Source organism: Natator depressus, chromosome 12, assembly GCF_965152275.1.
Source record: "Natator depressus isolate rNatDep1 chromosome 12, rNatDep2.hap1, whole genome shotgun sequence".
Taxonomy (NCBI): Eukaryota; Metazoa; Chordata; order Testudines; family Cheloniidae; genus Natator; species Natator depressus.
The window spans coordinates 32,657,032-32,677,732 of record NC_134245.1 but is presented as its reverse complement, the minus strand read 5'-3'; the positions used below and the strand labels follow the sequence as shown (position 1 = coordinate 32,677,732).

Genomic DNA, 20,701 nt, shown 5'->3' with positions numbered 1-20,701 from the left:
CATTTACCCCGGCTCTATCTACCAGGTAGCTCAATAAATTAGTAATCAGCCTCCATTTTTGCTTTGCCAGCAATGGCATCTTTGATTGTCCACCTGTCTTTCTCCCCTACAGCTCTCTATTGCGTGGGAAAAACTCCCATTCAAAACTCATTAAGCTATCACCTTTTTCTAAACCCTTACTTAAAGTCTACCTCTGCTGTGATGCCTGCAAATCACTACTGTCTCGCATTGGTTGGGCAAGTGGCGAACTGAAAGTTCTAGTTTTCTAAGTTGTTAATTTTGTTATCTCCTACTCATTCGCACCCTGTTTCTCTTTAGTTCACCTGTCCTGTCCTCTTGACTCCAGGATTTGAAAGCCATTGAAGAAAGGGACTGTGTCTTTGTGTCTAGCACAATGGCGCCCAGACCCTTGTCTGGGATTCCTCGGTGCTACTACAGTACAAATAATTTTTAAAAATTACTACATCTCACAGTCTTTCTCTGCAAATAGTCTGTTTCTAGTAGTTTCCTGTCTAGTTCAAAATTAAACTTGAATCGCTATGTTTTTTTTGAAGCAGTCATTATCTTCCTGAGACTACAGCTTCTGATTAGTCTTTTTTGCCTTGGCTTTTTTCATTATTCTATTCAGGAGCTTTTCTGCAGATCCAGCATCCTAAAAAAAAGGAGTTCCATTCACATGATACTGAATTTGTTGGAATATAGGACCATGATTTTGTATTAGACTTTTTTTTGTTTTTAAATAGTGTATTTTGGACACATTGTTTTATGTAGCCAGGCTCATGTTGTTCTAGGAAGATGTCCAAAAAGAGAAGTCCAATAAATCAGATGGATCTCTTGCACTGTCAGTCCTGTCTCTTAACTGAAACAAAGGTGTCCTTATTTTACCACCCCCCTCTCCCCGTTTGCTTCTCATTGGGATTTTGAATACCTCCTGGACATATTGGATAGTGTGTAGTGTTAAAATTTAATAGTTTAGATACCCAAATCTCCATAAAGTGGATTACATCCTTCCACTTGGTTCCCTCTGGTGGGCCCACATAGGGGCAATTTACTTAGAGCAAATAATACCCAGCAGTGCTAAATTATGGCAAAGAAAATTATAGACCTTAAGAGTGATTCAGGTTTTTGGAGCGTGGGCTGTATCTTTGAGGCCAGAAAATATAGTCATCCATCAAGGATGATAGTTTCTCAGGGAGTACCTACCTTAGCTTTGAGATTCCCAAATATGACTTGTCTTCTTTTCCCATCTCCCTCATCTTATCCAAGTGAGCATACAGTAAAAAGCACTGATACCTGCATGGTCATTTTTAATTCAGTCTGTTCCATCAAAAGCTTGTTCAGAAAGTTGGGAGGAAACTGACCTGTCAGTGTTTACCTTTAGCTCCTTTGGCATTCTGCACCAAACTCATTACATAACTATTATCTGTATTGTGGTTGCCAAATATGGAGAGAGAAATATGGAAAATTAACACATTTCAGGCAATATTCTTAAAGAGAAATCCTAGGAGCTTACCAATTTGTGTCCTGTCTCACTAGTTAGTGCTGCCCCATGATGAAATATACTAGCGTCTCTAAATAAATGCACAGACTTCATCTTTTATACGTCTCTCCAAATAATCACTTCAGATCTTAATGGTGTTTGCCTGGCATTTTAAAGCCCATTTTTCTCCCAGAGCAATTGCTCTACTTTCCTAATATTATCCTTGTGCTTTACTGCTAATATTTCTTTCAGAGCAATTGCTTGTTTCCCTTGATATTCTTTATCCAGCATTTCTGTTAATAGATCTCTCAGAGGAATTTATACATATAAAAAAAGTTCTTTCCAGACATTTATTGCTAAAAAATCTTTCAGCATCACTCCATTCTTAATATCTTAGTAAGTTTTCATCTGTGTTAAAATTCTGCCTACATTGATTTATTCACTACTGACAAGCTAGTTACTATCTTAGAATAACTTTTTAGGGTTTTTGCAAGGAAACTAGCAACCTTCCCCCAGTGCTTCCTTTGTTACTCTTGAAACTTCTCCTGTCAAATAGTGTTCCTGACCACAAGTCATTGTGCATTTTCTTACATGTAGGTCTGTCACATCCACCTTGAGATCATCAGCTCCCCTCTGTCTCATAGGCTTACTCGTGAACATACATAATACTTAGCATTTAAAGCACCAGTCATTCAAAGATCTCAAAACATTTAACAGATGCTAATTAAGTCTTCCATCCATCATTTTAGGTGGCTTATTTTACCCATATTATAAATATGTTAACTTGGTACACATAATCAACAATGCAATTTGAGATGGCTGACTGAGCTTTGAAGAATTTAATGATGAACTGCAAGCATACTCATGTTGTGGCCTATCATGAAATATGTTACAATGAGGGTATCTGGTTAGTCTTCTCCCATTTAAAGAGTTCATTGCGTCAGGGGTATCTAAATGTTTTTCAGGAATGATTAACAGTTTTTTTAGTTTGGCTGAACACAACTTTATTTGGTAAGTTAATGACTGAACATTATCTGATAAGAGATAATTCAAGAGCACTAACGTTACAAAGCTGAGTGATTATGTATTCTGTAAATCCTAGGTGAAGTCAATGGAACAACTCGTGAATAAGATCTGGGCACTAGAAGACTTAATTGGGGAAATGTAGCCTTGAACAGACATCTGTTTATGCTTTTAGGGCCTTTTCTCACTTCATATGAAAATAGTTTCTTTATAGGAATTACGCCACTAATCCATTCTAAATGGAGAATGGGAATGACCTTTTTATTGTCATGCTTCCCTTCCCTCCCTTCTGTTCTTCTGTTTCCTTCATTGGAGTGTTAGGGCAGGTCTTCACTACCCACCGGATCGGTGGGTAGTGATCCATTTATTGCGTCTCGTCTAGACACGAGACATCGATCCCCAAATGTGCTCCCCATTGACTCCGGAACTCCAGCTCGTGAGAGGCGGAAGCGGAGTCGACGGGGGAGCGGCAGCGGTCAACTCGCCGCCATCCTCACAGCCAGCTAAGTCAACCTAAGATACGCCGACTTCAGCTATTCGCGTAGCTGAAGTTGCGTATCTTAGGTCGGAAGCCCACCCCCCTCCCCCCAGTGTAGACCAGGGCTTAGTCAGTGCTTTCTATTTCTGAGGCCTTGTCTACACTACGAAGTTTTGTTGGCAAAAGTTATGCCGCTTTAATAAAAGTCCTTTCATTAAAACTGCTGTTGCATGTCCACACTAGCTCTGTGTGTCGGCAGAGCCTGTCCACACTAGCAGCTCTTACATCGACACAGAGACCAGTGCACCGTGGTAGCTATCCCACTATGCAACTGGCCGCAGGGTGCTTTGGGAAGGGTTTGCAATGCCTCATGGGGCAGGGACAGTGTCACATGATGCAGGTTTCTCAATCCCATGGTTCCAGGGGCATCCTAGTAGATTATCAGCTGCTTTTTCAACTGAAGTGGGGGATGGGGTGGAGAGGAAATGGTGTGTCTGGGGCAGGGGAGACAGCAGGAAGAGCGATCTATCCTGGGACATCCTCTCCCCACCCCCCCCCACCCCACGTCAGCCCCCTGCTCGGCACAGCAGTCACTCCCGAAGCAGCCCACTCTGTCAGCCTGCCTGCCTATGGTTCTGTGATTCCCTCCCTGCAGCTGCTGGGAGCAGTATCCTGAGCATCTCTGTTCTGAGCTCTCCGTGCTGAGGAATGTCAAAGCAGCACAGCAGTCCCTCCCCCCTCCACAGCAGCAGTCTGCCTGCCGCTGTGTTCCTAGTGCAGGACAGAACAGGAGCATTCCAATGATTTGTTCTTTGTTTCCCAAAGGGAGCAGCATGCTCAGCTGTCAGATGCTTCCCAGAGCTTTGAAAGGGGAGGGGTGCATTCCTGCAGGGCAGCAGAGATCAAAACAGTGAGCAGAGCGGTCACAGCATTGTGGGATACTGGTGGAAGCCAGTTCTGTCAACAAAACAAACAACAGTGTCTACACTGATGCTTTGTCGCTTTAACTTTGCTGCAAAAGGCTTTATGCCTCTCGTTGAGGTGGTTTTATTTTGTCGGCAAACCAGCAGAGTTTTGCCACCAAAAATAGTTTTGTAGTGTGTACACCTCCTGACAAAACTTTGTAGTGTAGACAAGACCCGAGAGAGCTGATCAAGATGACACCTCTGGCAGAAGACTGATTGAGACTGCAAGCTGATTATCAAATCACTGACACACACCACCAGTCAGTCTTACACCTATTATACTAATACAGAATCACTGAAGAGCTCTCAAAAATGTTAGCCGATGCTATGAGGAAAATCCATGGACAAATTAGTAGAGTCCTGCAAATCCACAAATATCCACTTTATATATATCTGCGGAGGGCTCTACAAATTAGAAACACTGACTTACTATGGTGTGCAACCAAAAATTGGTAGTGGCATGGCAGAGTTCTTACTTGAATCACTTCTGGCATGTCTACGTGTAAAGGCTGCAGTGGAACAGCAGCACTGGTGCAGCGCTTCAATGAAGACGATACCTATGCCGATGGGAGGACTTCTCTCTTTGTCGTAGGTACTCCACTTCCACGAGAGGCGGTAGCTGTGTCAATGGGAGAAGCCATCCTGTCAACTCAGTTGTCTACACAGGGGGTTAGGTTGGTAGAACTATGACACTCAGGGGTGTGGATTTTTGATACCATTATACTGTAGTTATACCGTTGTAAGTTTATAGTGTAGACCTGACCTTAGTTGGATGCAGATATTGGGTCTGTCATCTGCAGTTTTAGGATCACTTGTTAATTTGCTGAAAGGAACATTTAGCAATTTGTGCAGTTCAAATTTTGCTGCATTAGGGGTATAGTGTAGTATTAGACTTCCACACAGTAATGTGGAGGAGGGGCTTGAAAGAAAATACCACAGCAATTATATTAATGTGGAGGAGTGTTTAAAACACTTCAAATAATGTAAATATTCTTCAAGTGCTTGCTCACGTTGATTCCATGTTTGGGGTGTGTGCGCCATGTCCATTTGCGTCCCATTATGCCATTACCCAGCAGGCTCAGAAAGACTCAAGCTTCGGTAGAGCTGTGCTGCAGGCTGCAAGACAGTGAGCTCCGAGCCCACCTCCTGGGATAGTGCTTGTGAGTCGCCTAACGTGGAATCGACATGAGCAAGTGCTCAAAGAGGAAAAAATGATTAGCTACCTTTTGTAACGGTTGTTCTTCGAGTTATGTTGCTCATGTCCATTCCATGATCCACCCTCCTACCCGCCATTGGAGCTGACAGCAAGAAGGAACTGAGAGGGTGTAGGGCTGGTGGTGCCTCGTATACTGGTGCATGAGCACGGCACTCCAGAGGGCGCCAGAGCCGACCCTATGGATACCACTAGGGGGAAAATTTCTATCAGTGGTACACGCAGCATGTGCACACCTCACGCGGAATGGACATGAGCAACACATCTAGAAGAACAACAGTTAAGAAAGGTAGGTAACTTGCCACAATGAGAAAAAAAACCACAGGGAGACTATTTCAGAGGCTGGAAAATTAAGAGGCTTCTATGTTGCTTGGATTTATGTAAATTTCTTTTGTGAGCATTATAGACTGTTAGGGTATGTCTACACAGAAACTAGACACCCCTGGCTGGCCCGTGCGAGCTGACTCGGGCTCCTGAGGGTTGGGCTGTGGGGCTGTTTTATTGCTGTGTAAAATTCTGGGCTCTAGGACCCTGCGGGGTGGGAAGCCCAGGCTCCAGCTCAAGCTTGGAAGTTTGCACAGCAGTGAAACAGCGCTGCATCCTGAGCCCTGGAGCCGAGTCAGCTGGCACGGGCCAGCCAGGGATTTTTCTTTGCTGTGTAGACATGCCCTTAAGCCTAAGAGCAGTACTACTCAAAGTGGTGGTCTGGTCCGCGAGCCATCGGCTGTCGGTTTGCGCACACATTGGGAAAAAAAATTGCTGGTCCCCCACATCAGATAGCTTGAGAAGCACTGGCTTAGAGTCCCTGCTGGGCAGCATATTGGCTTGATTGAGAGGTTCTAATCTTTCTGGCCCCAAACTTCCCATCACCCGCTCAGTTGCACATTTGGTAGAAATAGTGGGAGCACTAGTGCAGACAGGACTTTAGCTGAACATCATCATTATAAGCACTGTTGTTTAACCTGAAGGTCTAACTGTCCTCTAATGATGCTTAAAATGTCAGCTTTGATGATAAAGTGGTTAGAACACTAGTGGTTGCCTAGAGCGTGGTTTACACTAGCATTCTCACTCATGATACCTATTGGGGCTGAAAAGTCGTAGAATTCTCTGCCATTCTTGGGGGGGGGAAGCTTACTTTAAACAAGATATAAGTGGCCTCAGTGAGAGGAGAGATTATTTCTTAAAATGACAACTAAAAATTAAATAAAATACCACCTTGTATAAAATACTGACTCTTTCCTTCCTCCTTAAAGGGACACTGCTAGATACTTTTGGACCCAAAATTCAGCTTTTCTGTGTGGCTTTCAAAAACAAAATTTCAAAAACTTGAATGAAGAGAATTTCAATTAAAATATTTTGTTTTATAGTGAGGGAAGGGGTTGGCTTTAAACATAAAAATGAGTTGTTTGTGCCCCAAATGTGGCAGTGCTATGCTATTGTAATGTGAGTAACTTACAGTGAAACTGACCATTCTGTTTTCATTGTCCAAGGGAGTGAAGTACCAAAAAAAACAAAACATAAATGATTAATAGTATTTGATATTTGAAGATCCTTTCAGTTTTAATCAAAGGTAATGGTAGTGACATAGCTAAGGATGGAGATGTTGAAAAATGACTTTTGACCTCTTGTCCTTCTATTTTTATGACTATTTCTAATAGGGACTGGATTTTAGGATTTCTATTAGAGGGTGATTCACCAGGGTATTAACTCCTTGCCACTGGTTGGTTGAATGGATCCTCATTAAGTGGAGTTTTTGCTTCTGGCAGAAGTCATTGCTATTTATTTCATTAGGCAGTACTGTTTCTCTGGGAGATGTCCCAGTGAAGCTGCCTCCTTAGGTCATGGCTACACTTACAGATGTAGAGCGCTTTGAGCTAAACCAGCCTTTGGAGAGTGCAGAAGGGAAAGCGCTGCAATCTGTCCACACTGACAGCTTCAAGCGCACTTGCGTGGCCACATTTGCGGCAGCGGCATTGGGAGCGGTGCATTATGGACAGCTATCTCACAGAGCCCCTCTTCCTATTCTGGTTCTGTGGCTTATGGGAAGGGGGTGGGGAGTGCGGGGGCATTCTGGGTCCTGTCCCAACGCTCCGTGATGCATCGGTTCGCGTCCCAGCAATCCCTGTGCTTCCGTCCGCATTGCCATCTTTTAACGTTTTTTGTACTGTGCACTCTGTCTTCGCTTTCGGTCTGCGGAATGGAGCCTGAACTGCTGAGGAATATGCTGACGTGAAGTGCTGGCAAGACTCATTTTGGCAGTCGAATTACTCCTTAAGATCCAAACTGACAGTGAGGACTCTGATGATGATATCAACTCGAGTAATACATATGACACAAAATTGCTTGTGGTATTCACGGACATGCTCACCACCGTGGAACGCCGCTTTTGGGCTCGGGAAACAAGCACTGAGTGGTGGGATCACATCATCATGTAAGTCTGGGATGACGAGCTGTGGCTGCAGAACTTTCAGATGAGAAAAGCCACTTTCATGGGACTGTGTGAGGAGCTCGGCCCCACCCTGCGGCGCAAGGACACGAGATTGAGAGCTGCCCTGACAGTGGAGAAGCGGGTGGCTATTGCAGTCTAGAAGCTGGCAACTCCAGACAGCTACCGATCGGACGCTAACCAGTTTGGAGTGGGAAAGTCGACCGTTGGAATCGTGTTGATGCAAGTTTGCAGGGCCATTAATCACATCCTGCCCAGAAGAACTGTGACTCTGGGTAACATGCATGACATTGTGGCTGGCTTTGTACAAGTGGGTTTCCCTAACTGCGGAGGGGCGATAGATGGGACGCATATTCCAATTCTGGCATCAGCCCACCTACCCTCCGAGTACGTTAATCAGAAGGGGTATTTCTCTATTGTTCTCCAGGCACTTGTGGATCACTGTGGGCATTTCACTGACAGTAACGCAGGCTGGCCTGGAAAGGTGCATGACACATGCATCTTTCGGAATACTGGCCTGTACAGGAAGCGGCAAGCTGGGACTTTTTTCCCAGACCAGAAGATCACCATAGGGGAAGTTGAAATGCCCATTGTGATTCTTGGAGACCCCGCTTACCCTTTAATGCCATGGCTCATGAAACCCTACACAGGGAGCCTTGACAGCAGCAAGGAGCGGTGCAACAGCAGGCTGAGCCGATGCGGAATGACTGTGGAGTGTGCTTTTGGCCATTTAAAGGGCCGCTGGCGCTCTCTGTGTGGGAAGCTGGACCTGGCAGATGACAGCATCCCCGCGGTTATATCTGCGTGCTGTACCCTCCATAACATTTGTGAAGGGAAGGGTGAAAGATTCACTCAGGCATGGAACTTGGAGGTTCAACACCTGGAAGCTGAATATGAACAGCCAGAGAGCAGGGCTATTAGAGGGGGCCCAGCGCGGGGCTTCAAAGATTAGGGATGCCTTGAGGGAGCAATTTGAGCCTGAAAGCCACCAGTAATGTTTGGTGCCCTGCACGGGAGTGAAGTGCAGTGGTTCCAATGTTAGTAGGGATCTGTGTTTGCTACGCTGACTTGCAGTGCCTGTTGTTTTCCTGGCCTAAGGTATCTTTTACTTTATGCAGTAATAAAGAATGTTTTCAAAGCCAAAAAATCCATTTATTGAAAAGAAAATTCATTTATTGAAAAGAAACACAACTGCTTGGGAAACAGAAAGGGCAAGGGGGTGTGGTGGGAAACGGTACAATCACAGATTTGCATATGTCCTGTTATAATACTCAGCCTTCCTGTTTGGAGTGCTGCACTTCAGTGTGGCTTTAATGCTTGGTGATGGGGGTTGAGTGCAGTGGGTAAGGGTCGTAGTTTTCAGGGCTGGGTGGTGAAGCTAAAGGTGTTGGAGGCAGCTGTGTGGTGATAAGAACCCTGATGTTGGGGAAAGTGGGTTGGACATGACAGGGGGGCACAAGGGAAAGAGTTTGGGGACTATGGATGCGGGGGGGGGGGGCGTGGAGCGGGCAGGCACGGTAGTGCTCCGCCTGCATGGCTACGAGCGTGTGGATCGAGTCTGCTTGGCGCTCCATGATGCTTATCAGCTGATCCATGCTTTGCTGCCGGAGCTCCGTGCTTTTGTGCCAGCACTCTTTATTCTGCTGGTGGATCCTCCTTTCACACGCCCTCCACTCCTGCGCTTTTAGATTCTCATTAAGGGAGGACTGCTGCATTACTTTATGCAGTATGTCTCCTTTGCTTCTGCTTGGCCTCTTTCTAATTCTTTGGAGTCTTTCGGCCAGTGATAACATGGACGGCTGAGATCTTAAGGTTGCATCTGTAAAGGCAAAATGCAACACTTAACAGAGGCATCATTGTTCACACCAGACAGAGCAATGATTCCCCTCTACTTAAGGGCAAGCACAGTCTACACAATAGCATAATTTGCCCGTCCCAATGCGAGTGCACATAATCCACGGGAGCCCCAAAATGGTGAGTAAGCACAGGGTCAAGGGGGACTGATTGTTTCACGGCAGTACTGTCCTCTAGGTTTCTGTGCCTTAGGAAGAGCCAACAGCTGCAGGGGGCCCCTATACTGAACACTTTCCCCACATTTTCCACAGGAGTTTGTCCTGGAAGATATTTCGCTGCTGACGTGGGAAGCAAGGGAGGGTCTTCTACTACAATGCGGTTTCCACCCTGGCCCATATACAGCTTGCCTGTGTGCAGCAATGGTCCCCCCACCCCTCATGGCACAGTGGCGCGGACATGTTAGCCTGACTGGGACAAGGACCACAGTGGCTCTCCCAAGAAACCTGCACAAGCGCATTGCCCAAGTTCTGGATGAGACCTTTGAGGAGATCACTGAGGCCGATTACCATGATGTGAGAGAGCACATCAACGCCCTATTCCGCATCTAGGCCTGCATACAGCCTTAACCCTCCTCGCCTCGAGCCCCAACTTCCTTCCCAAAATAAAACCCACTTACCGGGAACCTCCTCTGGTGTTTGTCCTTCCCCTAGCACCGGCCGCTGCGACTGGCTACCTTCCTCCTGGCTGCATGCATCTAGGGATTCCAGGGTGTCTTCCTCCTCCTCGGCACCCTCGCTCCCGCTTTCCTCCTCCTCCTCCTGCCTTGTTGAACTGGGCTCTGAAGTGTCCATGGTGGTCCTTGGAGTGGAGGTGGGGTTGTCCCCCAGGTATCGCATCCCGCTCTTCGTAGAAACGGCAGGTTTCGGGGGCACCACCGGAGCGGCAGTTTGCCTCATGGGCTTTGCGGTAGGCATTCCACAGCTCCTTCACTTTAACCCTGCACTGCAGTGCGTCCCGGTCATGGCCCGTTTCCATCATGTCCCTTCGTATCTGCCCAAAGGTGTCGTAATTCCTACGGCTGGAGCACAGCTGGGACTGCACGGCTTCCTCCCACCAAACACTGATGAGGTCCAGCACATCGCCATTGCTCCATACTGGGGATCGTCTGGCGCGTGGAGGCATGGTCACCTGGAAAGATTCTCTGAGAGCACTCCATGCTTGGCTGAGCAAACAGGAAGGAGATTTTCAAAATTCCCAGAGAACTTAAAGGGCAGGTCTGACAGTTGGTCACCTGAGGGCAGGGCATTAGAGTTCAAAGTGATGAGCAGAGTGGCTAGAACAGGCATTGTGGGAGACTTCTGGAGGCCAATCAGACCAGGGCGTCCACACTGGTGCCGCAGTGCTCCAGCAGGGGCGCATCAAACGTTATTCCACTTGCTGAGGTGGATTACCAGGAGCACTCTAGCCGCGGAGTTAGAGCGCTCTACGTGCCTTGCCAGTGTGGACGCGTCGTGAGTTAGAGCGCATGGGGCTGCTTTAATGCACTCTAATTCGCAAGTGTAGCCATGCCCTTAGTTAAGCACAGCATCTTGCATTAAAGACAAGTTAACTAGTTTTTGTTCTGAGTAATTGCTTGTGAAGGGAAGGTTAGTAACAGCGTCAGATGCCAAAGCTCTGAGGTAACTCTGAAGTAGCTATTCTAACTACAGTGAGGGCTTGTCTACACTGGCAATTTACAGCACTGCAACTTTCTCGCTCAGTGGTGTGAAAAAACACCCCCCTCAGTGCAGCAAGTTTCAGCACTGTAAAGTGCCAGTGACCAGAGCTTTCTCCCAGCACCTCTGCCATGACTACACAAACCACGTTAAAGCGCTGCAGCGCTTTAGCGTTGCCAGTGTAGACTTGCCCTGATAGCTTGCAATATTCCCTTCAATCCCAACTGTTGTCAGCAGTTACTCTTGTATATATGTTTATTCCTACATGGAGTTCTTTGAAGAACTGATTGCAGGGTCAGGCATTTACTCGGCAAATCTAACCCTGAAGTGGAAGGTGTGATGTTTTGGGATTCACCCAGGCCAGTAAGGCGTTCAGTCTTGCAACTCTGGGTGCCTTAAATGCTGTGCAGCTGTGGCTCACAGTCATGTCACCAACAGCCACCATACAAGCAAGAAAGTCTCACTCTGGCTTCCACGGTTCAATTACTCTTTGCAGGGGGATCTCACTAACCCTTGTAACCCAGAATTGTTCCCAAAAGCATTTCTCTGCTGTGCTCAGCCCCCTCTCATGGTAGCACTCACAAAACCTTAAGTTTGTTGCTCTTTTAAAGTGACAGTACACAGCAGCCTGTTAGCTTAACTGAGATTAACACAGCTTCCACTTGAAATACACAGCACTTAGTTGGTGTATAGTAAAAGTAAAACAAGTTTATTAACAATAGAACATAGATTTAAGTAATACTAAGTCAAAGGAGTAGGGATACAAATGTTTACAAACAACTCAACTAAAATCTGATTTAATAAACTAGTCTTTTGTTCAAAGTAGTTTTCTCACCATAGTCATTCTTCCAGCATGGCTGATCAGTCTTTAGCCAGGATCCAACGCAGAGACCAAAGCACTTGGTTACTTTGTCTGAGAGGTGAAGGATAAAATGGCTTTTGCCTTTGCTTATATCTTCCCAGAGTTTACTGATCCTGTTCCACGAGGCAGGAAGACTTCTTGTGAGTGCAATCGCCCCCCCATCCCCACTGAGACTAAATGGTCATCTTCCCCCACTTGCTTGCCTGATGGCTTTTTTTTTTACATTGCATGTGAATGTGCTTTTCATTTTCTGAGGTCATACCTTAATTTACATTGGAGACTGCAGTCAAGCCTGGAAAACAACACTGCCAAATACATTTGAGGGACATATTTTCCAGCACATCTGCATAGCTTTTTACATGTCAACCCTACATACACCATGCAAGAATATTAATGATCAGTGAGTTACTAGTTTGAATATATTCTAGTTACTAGTGAGTTACTAGTTTTTGAAACAAGACACCTTCTAAATAAATATCATGACAACAGTGTGTGGGGTGCACACAAAGGTGGGCAGGCCAGTTGAGACACATTGCTATATACCAAGAAGCCCCTTTTCCTGTGGCATTGGGATGCTCTTAGGATCACAGAGGGCCCCTCTCATAACAGATTATTTATCTTCAGTGTTAGGCCATGTCTTTTCATGGAGCAGTTCAGTGGTGTAGTCCAGTGGTTCTCAAACTATTGTACTGGTGACCCCTTTCATATAGCAAGCCTTTGAGCGCGACCCCCCCTTATAAATTAAAAACACTTGTTTATATATTTAAAACCATTTTAAATGCTGGAGGCAAAGTGGGGTTTAGGGTGGAGGCTGACAGCTCGTGACCCCCCCCCATGTAATAACCTCATGACCAGCAGTTTGAGAACCCCTGAGCTATACTGATATGCTATACAGCAAAGCCCTCCTTGTGTAGACACAATTATATTTGCAAAGCTGCACTTTCACTGGTGTAGTTTATATTGTCATCCCCAAACAAAACAAGCTATACCAGTACAAGTATAGTTTTGCCAGTTTAACTGTGTCTACATTAGGGGCTTCTGCCAGCACAGCTATGTCAGAGATCAAAACCTCTTCACATCTCCAATTGATGTAAGTATGCCGGCAGACATTTGTAGTGTAGACATAAGTTTAGTTTAGTTCATGTGCTTTGCCAAATTTCTGGCTGTTGAATAGTGTGCAGTAGGAACAGCAGTTATCTGAACATTCATTACTTAAGGTGTGAAGTGACATGAAAGCCTCTTTCTAGAAAGGGGATGATCTAATTTGTATTTCCTTGTAGCATTCTACAGGCCAGATCATTCTAATAAGCAACGGAATATTTTTTTAAATAGAGAACTTCAGTCAATGGATTATGTATTTGAATTCCGGATGTCAACTATTTAGATCACCTTTAATCAAAGTGTGTTGTGCCAAATACGGTAGCTGATGATAATGAGGCTTAGGGTATGTCTACACTGCGAAGTTGTCGACAAAACTTTTGTCTTTCACGGGTACTTAAAAAAGCCTCGCCTCCCCCCCCCCCCCCCCCCCAAAGACAGAAGTTTTGCTGATGCAAGTGGCAGTGTGAATGCAGCAGGAGCGCTCTCCTACTGACAAAGCTAACGCTGCTTGCGGGGCTGGTAGTATTTTGTCGGGAAAAGTGCCGACAAAGAGCGTTTACACATGCTGACTTTTAGCGATAAGGCTATGTCGACACAGCCTTGTTGCTAAAAGCTGCGTGATGTAGACAAGCCCTTAGTTACCACTTCAATGACACTTGCTACCTGCTAATTCACTGTATGTTTCTATTTTTAGTTTCCTTGTTGTTTTGGGGATTTGTCAAAGATGAACTCAGACGATTACATGTCTTGGAGTGGAGCTAGTATCCTTTCATGTAACCTCTCTAGAAGTCTTATCCTTTTTCCTATTATACACATTTATGTAGCAAATATGATCTTGATATTTACTACTTGGTGCAAACTTTAGCCTCTAAAAATTGAGGCTTTTTGATGTAAGTAATGTTTGTCAAGCACTTTGAAGAAAAAAAGCACTGTTAAGTGCCAAGTTATAAACATAACTTGTAGTAAAATGTAATATATTAACTCTCTTTGTAATTTTAGTAACTAATACAGAAGACGCTTTTAGCTAAAAAGATTTGATAAATATTTTAGAGCAACCCTTTTATTAGGACAGGTCTACACTTAAAACGCTGGGCTACTGTAGCGCTTTAGAGAAGACCCTGCTACGCTGACAGGAGAGCTTCTCCCATTGGCATAGTTAATGCACCTCTGTGAGAGGCGGTAGCTGTGTCAACGGGAATGGTTAGAGCTGAAAAGCTTACAAATATAACTTGTGTTAATCATTTTGCTATTTAGTTTTCACTCTAACTCTAGACAAAAAAGCTTATTGTTACTCTCTTTATTTTTGTTCGCATGACACTGTTCATTTGGATTGCAAGCAGTTTGGGGTAATATTTAAATTCCTTCCCAAAACTGTTCATTAAATTAAAATTAATCACTGAGCATTTGTTTTAATATTAGATTTTGTTACAGCACTTTAAACAAAACCTAAAGTGGCCTTAATAAGATTTCTTTAACTATTTTATAATTAACAAGAAATTTTAAATTGCATACACAGTATTTTATTTTTAGGATGTGATTATTTTTTTTTTCCTTAATCACCAAGTACTGTAGTTGCTAAACAAAATTAGAATGTGTCTGTGTCCATCAAAGATAAAGCTCATTTCTATTTTGATACGCTGGCACGCTTCGGGATGTGTGTGGTTTTGCTCACTAATCTTTCTTCAGATACTTTTAAATCTTTGACTAAAATAGATAAAAGTCTATCTGTGAAATGATTAAAAGGTGCTGTGTTGATACCACCATAACTGGCTTTTTCTCTTTCCTCGCATTGTGTTCTCTACCTCTTCTTCGGTTTCTTTGTCTTTTCTTCTCCCATTTGTGTGCCCTTCTCTAGTATTATGCAGTGATTTCCCCCCCCCGTATCCCAACATATCCAACCACTCTCTTCCTCTAAGATCTCTAAAGGGATAGTATTTTTACTTGGTTAACATCCGGTGATTTCATTGGAGTTGAAGGTGCTCAGCGCAATGTAGGACTGGACCCAGTGTAATCGAAACAGAATTATGGACTTCTCTGCAGGATCAAGACAAAGATGATGTTGCTTTCTGAAGGGCGCTATTATCTGAAATACCATATGCACTGCAAAACTTGCAGATACAATAGTTATTAAGGATGACTGTTCAGCCTTAATTTTTCTGCATTTGTGGGTTTGTTAACCCCTTGGGATACATTTTAAAAGTATTGCATAAGGCTTTATTTTGTGATTCCTGTTAAAGCAATGGGTGTTTCATAACCAAAATTCTGAGTGAAGTACAGGGACATGCTTCCAAAATTTGACCCTTTTCTCCACCACCGTCTCCAGTCAGTCAAGATCAGTTAATTCAATTTTGCATTTTAACTCAGATACCTAGGGACAAGTAAAAAAGCCAGTGATTTGAAGTACTATAGAAATACCAGAATAGCAGGTGACATGTATACTGCCCTATACCCACATGGGTAGTGGACGTGTAGTGAAAACAGACTATAGTTTTAGTTTTTACCATCTTCTAAAGAAGCTAGAAAATGGAGGAGAAACAGAAAGCAGCAAGGAGAAAGATTCTTTTGTCTTCAACAACTCCCAAATGCTATGAAACACATAGAGGGCCCTGATCCCACAAAGCTCTTAAGTGTGTGCTTAACTTTAATCATGTAGGCAGTCCATAAATGAATAACAGAAAGGCAGAGGCATATGCTGCATTTTCATTTTTAACTACCTACTTTGTTAAATCAAATTATAACCTAAATAAACAAATTGGGCTGTCACTATGTTCTGGTTTTGATTAAAATTAATTTATTTCTATTAGAGAATTGCAAGGACTTCCTAAGTGGAGATGTGTTAGACTTTAAGATGAACTTTCATATGTTAATATTTGCAGGTGGCACATTTTTCAAATTGTAGTCCATGAACTGCACAAGCTACCCTTAACTCAAGATGCATCCAGACTTGTCTCCTCACCTGCACAGTGAAGAATGTAACCTAGTTATCAGTCTGCTCAAAGAGTGTCACAAAGAGGTAAGAGTTTTGAAAAGTAAAACAAATTGTGTGTGGGAATTGGGTGTCAGTATATTAGCGAGAATATTATTTCATCAAAAAGTGACATCTCCCCTTCAGGCAGAACAACCATGAGCTGTTCTTCCTCCCATCCGTCACACATGCACTAAATTTACCATATTCTGGCCATCCAGAAGGCAGATGGTTCAGTCTGTTTGAAAGTAGGTGCTCTAAGTGTATTGACAGTGATAGGAAAATGCAGAGTGCCTGACTCTGCACATGTGCCTGACACCCGCTATGTGGAGAGTTGAAAATTTAAACAGTTGCTGGGATTTCAATGAGATCTGCTGTTAGACTTCTATATTTTAATATGGATCAATCAGCACCATCTAAATATATAATCAAACACATTTCTGTGAAGTGGCTCAGAGGTCCTTCATTTTTTCAAGCAAGTAGAAACTTGAGATCACCCACTTGGAAAAACTCTTTACATTTTCATTGGCTGTGCAGTAAATCTTAAATGTAGAAGGATCATCCTCTATATTCAATAACTAAATAATGTATCTGCTGTATGCTATATCATTGCTAAATTATTTTCTAAATCAGTGTTGCATGCAGAAGTATTTCTATATCAAGACACAAAAAGTCCATTTAATTTCAATTGTTTTCACTGAGACAAAGAATAAATTTAAATATTGAATCTTAATGAGCAAAACAGTGGCTTGCCCTGTTACACATAGAATGAAATATCTTCATCTCAGGTTGTTCAAACATCACATTTGAATCTTTGCATGGAATCTGTTGCTTTAGAATTTATTGAAACTACTAAATGCATTCATCTCCTTTCCTCTAATGTTTCTACTAGAATTTTTAAATAGCTTCAGAAATAAAAATGTTACATTCAAAACTGCATAAACTTGAAATGGACTAGTAACATAGAAGGTATTGGGATCAAATTTAAGGCTGATCAGAACCTTAGCCTACTGTGAAAGAACACTGAAGGGAAATGGTGAAATTGACTAAGCAATTAATCAAATATAGAAAGCTAACTGCTAGATTTTTTTTTTTGTCCAACTAGTTTTAGTTGTAGTTCCTAGATGTTACTTATATTTCTCGTACATGCAAAATATTTGGAGAAATCTGATTTTCAATTTGATCATTTAACCAGTTTTTTTAAATGGCTGTGATGTATAAATCGCAACAAAATATCTCAAGTATGGACTTAGTTTTAAGTGTTTTTTACTAGCAGTGTGGGAGAACATGACATGTTCTGCCGGACAAAAATTAATATATTTGCATCATGTCAGCACTTGCTTTAAGATGTGAAGAGGCATAATAGGCACTCCCATTTAAGAACTGATAAATATCCATTTGTATTTAAATGGTCAAGGGCCACTTCTGCAAAGTGGTGTCAGTAGAACTGTAATTGAGAATGAAAGGTCTGAGCATTTATGTGACAATCCTATTGGGTCTTGAAGTCCTTCAGATATGAAATATTAGTGGAATAGTTTTAATTCATGATAGATTGGCAATAGATGAGTGTGGGACTCTTCCACTGACATTCTTTTGGCTTCATATGTGTGTCAGATGTCGTAAATTATGTGAAATCATTACAATAGTACTGAAAGTTAAAATATAGAAAGAACTTTTGGTTCCTCTATTTCAGCTGTGCATACCCTGCATAATTTGTGGTTACTTTAAAAACCCTACTCATTTTAATTTCATTCTCATGTTTCAAAATAGTAAGACACTAGTTCACAATAAAAGGCACCAGTACTTCAAACTTTTAATTTATAAATACATATTTTAATTAAACCTAATAAAAAAGTGTGATCTCCTCCTGAAAATGAGTTAGAGCTAGGAAAGCTGGTGAGATCTGGACCCATCCGTATGTGAATTTCCTCCTTCCTTGCTGTCAGAGGTTAAGTGAGGGGACAACAGTTACTCCAGGCAGGCAGAGGTTAAGTGAGGGGACAACAGTTACTCCAGGCTTGTCTGCAGTAATAATACATACTGGCCAATGCAAGCAATGTTGTTATAGTGTACTTTGGGATATAGTGTATGTAGGGATTTTTTTTATAAGTTTGTGCAATCATTCTCCTGTTTGGTGGTGTATCTTGGTTTATTTGTAAATAAATCACACAAAGATTAAGCAAAATGGACAGGAATATTTTTCAGATTAATACATTATACATTATTTGAACAGGTTGTAATTGCACCAAAATGAGGACAGATAAGACTGTAATATCGCTCCACTATGAAAATAAACTAGGGAATGGCCTCCTTCATGATGACACAGAGGTCTGACTCAAGCTTTTTGGGCCAGATTCTGATTAATAGCCTTATTCAGGATATTTTACTCCACAAATAGCTGCTTTGCGTTCAAGGGGACTGCTCATATCATAAAGGTATTACTCACCATGAATAAGAGATCAGAATCTTGCCCTTTGGATGTATGTTGACGGACTGTAGAGCCTCTGTAAATAATGTTGTGGCAACAATACATTCTTAAACTACAAAAATTGGTAACTTTTTTCCTTTTTTGGATTATTGCTTCAATCTGCCTTTTAAAATCGAGATAATCTGAAATTTACATGTGCTGAAAACTTTCTATTGGTGCCTAAATGTGCACTCAACCAAACAATGAGTCGGGATTGTATAGTAAACTCTTTGACCCTATCATAGCTCTAACTCTGTCCTCATGGGAACTTGAACAATTCTGTGGGCAGTATCATCCCAAACTACTTATTAAGTAGTGTGACCCACACCCTCCCTAATTTAGCTCACCAAACACAAGAGATTAGTTTTCATTCACAATCTAGATAGCCCAATTTCTCTAGCAGCCCTTTAGAGGATAACTTCCAGTACTAAAGGGCACACTTCATTAATTTCCATACAAGTTTTGCCTTTATACTGTATGTAGGAACAGATAATTGCTGTTAAAGACAGCCATTTTCCCCAACTTCATTTAATTTGTGTCACTGCTCATCAATTTAAAGTCCTAGTCCACTGGAATCTGTTACTCAAGTTCTCACTTAATACTGTTTGACCACAGTATGCTCTGTTTAAATCTTCTGCTCCTGTGCTCTCTCTAAACTCTTGAATTATTATGAGGGAGCCTTGCCTAGAATAGCTGCAAATTCTTAAATTGGAATGGAGTGTCCAGGGTATATTCTCTGCATTTCCTCCAAATTCTGCAGCCTCATTTGTCTGTGCAGTCTAAATGATCTAGGTAGTCTGAGGTGTTGCATGGGCATACAGTTTTCCTCAGCCAAGTTAAATAAAAGCAAGCAGGATTCTAACCAGGTACCTAATAACTAAAACCAGGTTGGGAAGTTCCTCTCCATATCAACTGCAGCAATATCAAAGTAGGTTGCCAATAAAATGATAGCTGCTCACGTTTAATGGGACAGTAGAAGTAAAACCAAAACACATTTTTATTTAGACACTGCAGAATCCTAATGTGTGGATTTTGTAATCGCCTTAAAAAAATACTGTAAATAGCATGCAGGTGAAATGGGTGATAGAGAAGAAAATTAGTTCCCATTGGTTTGTTCTGCCTAGTGGTGTGTAAACTGATTTGGCTAATAAACTTTGACCAGAGAAGCCTGTTGTATTCCTTTCGTTGTTGGAATTATTGTTACTCTGCTTTCCTCTTATAATTTTATGTTGTATAGGTTGGCACAATATGTCTAATAAAACTGTCTATGAGCTTTAGAAAGGACTTGATTTGAATATGCTCTTCTACTTGAACTCCTTGGCAAAAGTGAGTTGACCGGGTTCATTGCCTATTTAAGGTGCTAAAGGATTAAGAGTAGTGGTAATAAATTGATGCAAAGGATTATATTTTTTTCAGAATGTGTTCTTGGTTTGACTGAAAGACAATTTCTCCTTGGGTGAAGAAGGACTTAATTGGTTCTTTCAGCTTTGTGCATAACTATGAAAAGAGAGGTGTTTGCACACTCTTGAGTTTCTGCTATGAAGAGAAAATGTCTATCACAGACAGTTCAGTCATAAGGAAATGATGTTTTTATCTAAACTTTAAAAGAATTTATTGAAATATCTTACTTTGGAATTTCATATTTCACTGACTTCAGACTCAGTGTCTGAGTCTCTGAAAACTCTGGCCATTACTTAACTAAATTGCCATGAGTGTAAGCTTCTATGTAGCTGAATTCAATAATCTTAAAAGTGATAACTTGAATTGGGCAGTGTGGTTAAACATCTCCACAGAACTCAGTTTAATGTATTTCATTGCTGACCTGAAGCATGTCTACTGTACTAAGTTCATGTTTGTTGAATAGAAGCTGTCAAGCATGCTATTTGCGCAGTGTTACCTTAGACACTTTTGAAAGGTAAACTATTGTTGTGCCAAGTGAGAGCTTTAAAAAGGCCTGTATTTCTAGCAGCTGTCAGCTATAGAACATAGGGTTTTACAAGCACTTCACTATTATGAGAGTGACACCCATCCTGGAAAAACTGAATTTCCATAAGTTGACCCATAAAAAAGATGGCGTTTTACTCTCATCGCAGACTCCATGTTAACTAGATTTAAAGCAGTAAAATTTCTTTTCAAGCTGGAACTTAATTTCACTTACACAATGTCCATTGGTGTGCTTCAGCTTCAAGGAG

At 42.3% G+C, this 20,701-nt stretch overlaps 1 protein-coding gene across 2 annotated transcripts in view; it reads left to right on the top strand.

Annotated features, from left to right (window-relative positions):
• The window catches only part of CMC2 (C-X9-C motif containing 2), a 47,106-nt gene that overhangs the window by 9,540 nt on the left and 16,865 nt on the right, over positions 1 to 20,701 (top strand). Inside the window, exons 1-2 of one of the 2 annotated variants that reach the window (XM_074968818.1) lie at positions 13,785 to 13,850; positions 15,954 to 16,090. In XM_074968818.1, the coding sequence (XP_074824919.1) occupies positions 16,010 to 16,090 (81 nt within the window). In that variant the 5' untranslated portion in view covers positions 13,785 to 13,850; positions 15,954 to 16,009. Of the gene's footprint in view, positions 1 to 13,784; positions 13,851 to 15,953; positions 16,091 to 20,701 lie in introns of those variants that run through there. The other variant, XM_074968817.1, reaches the window with a different exon arrangement.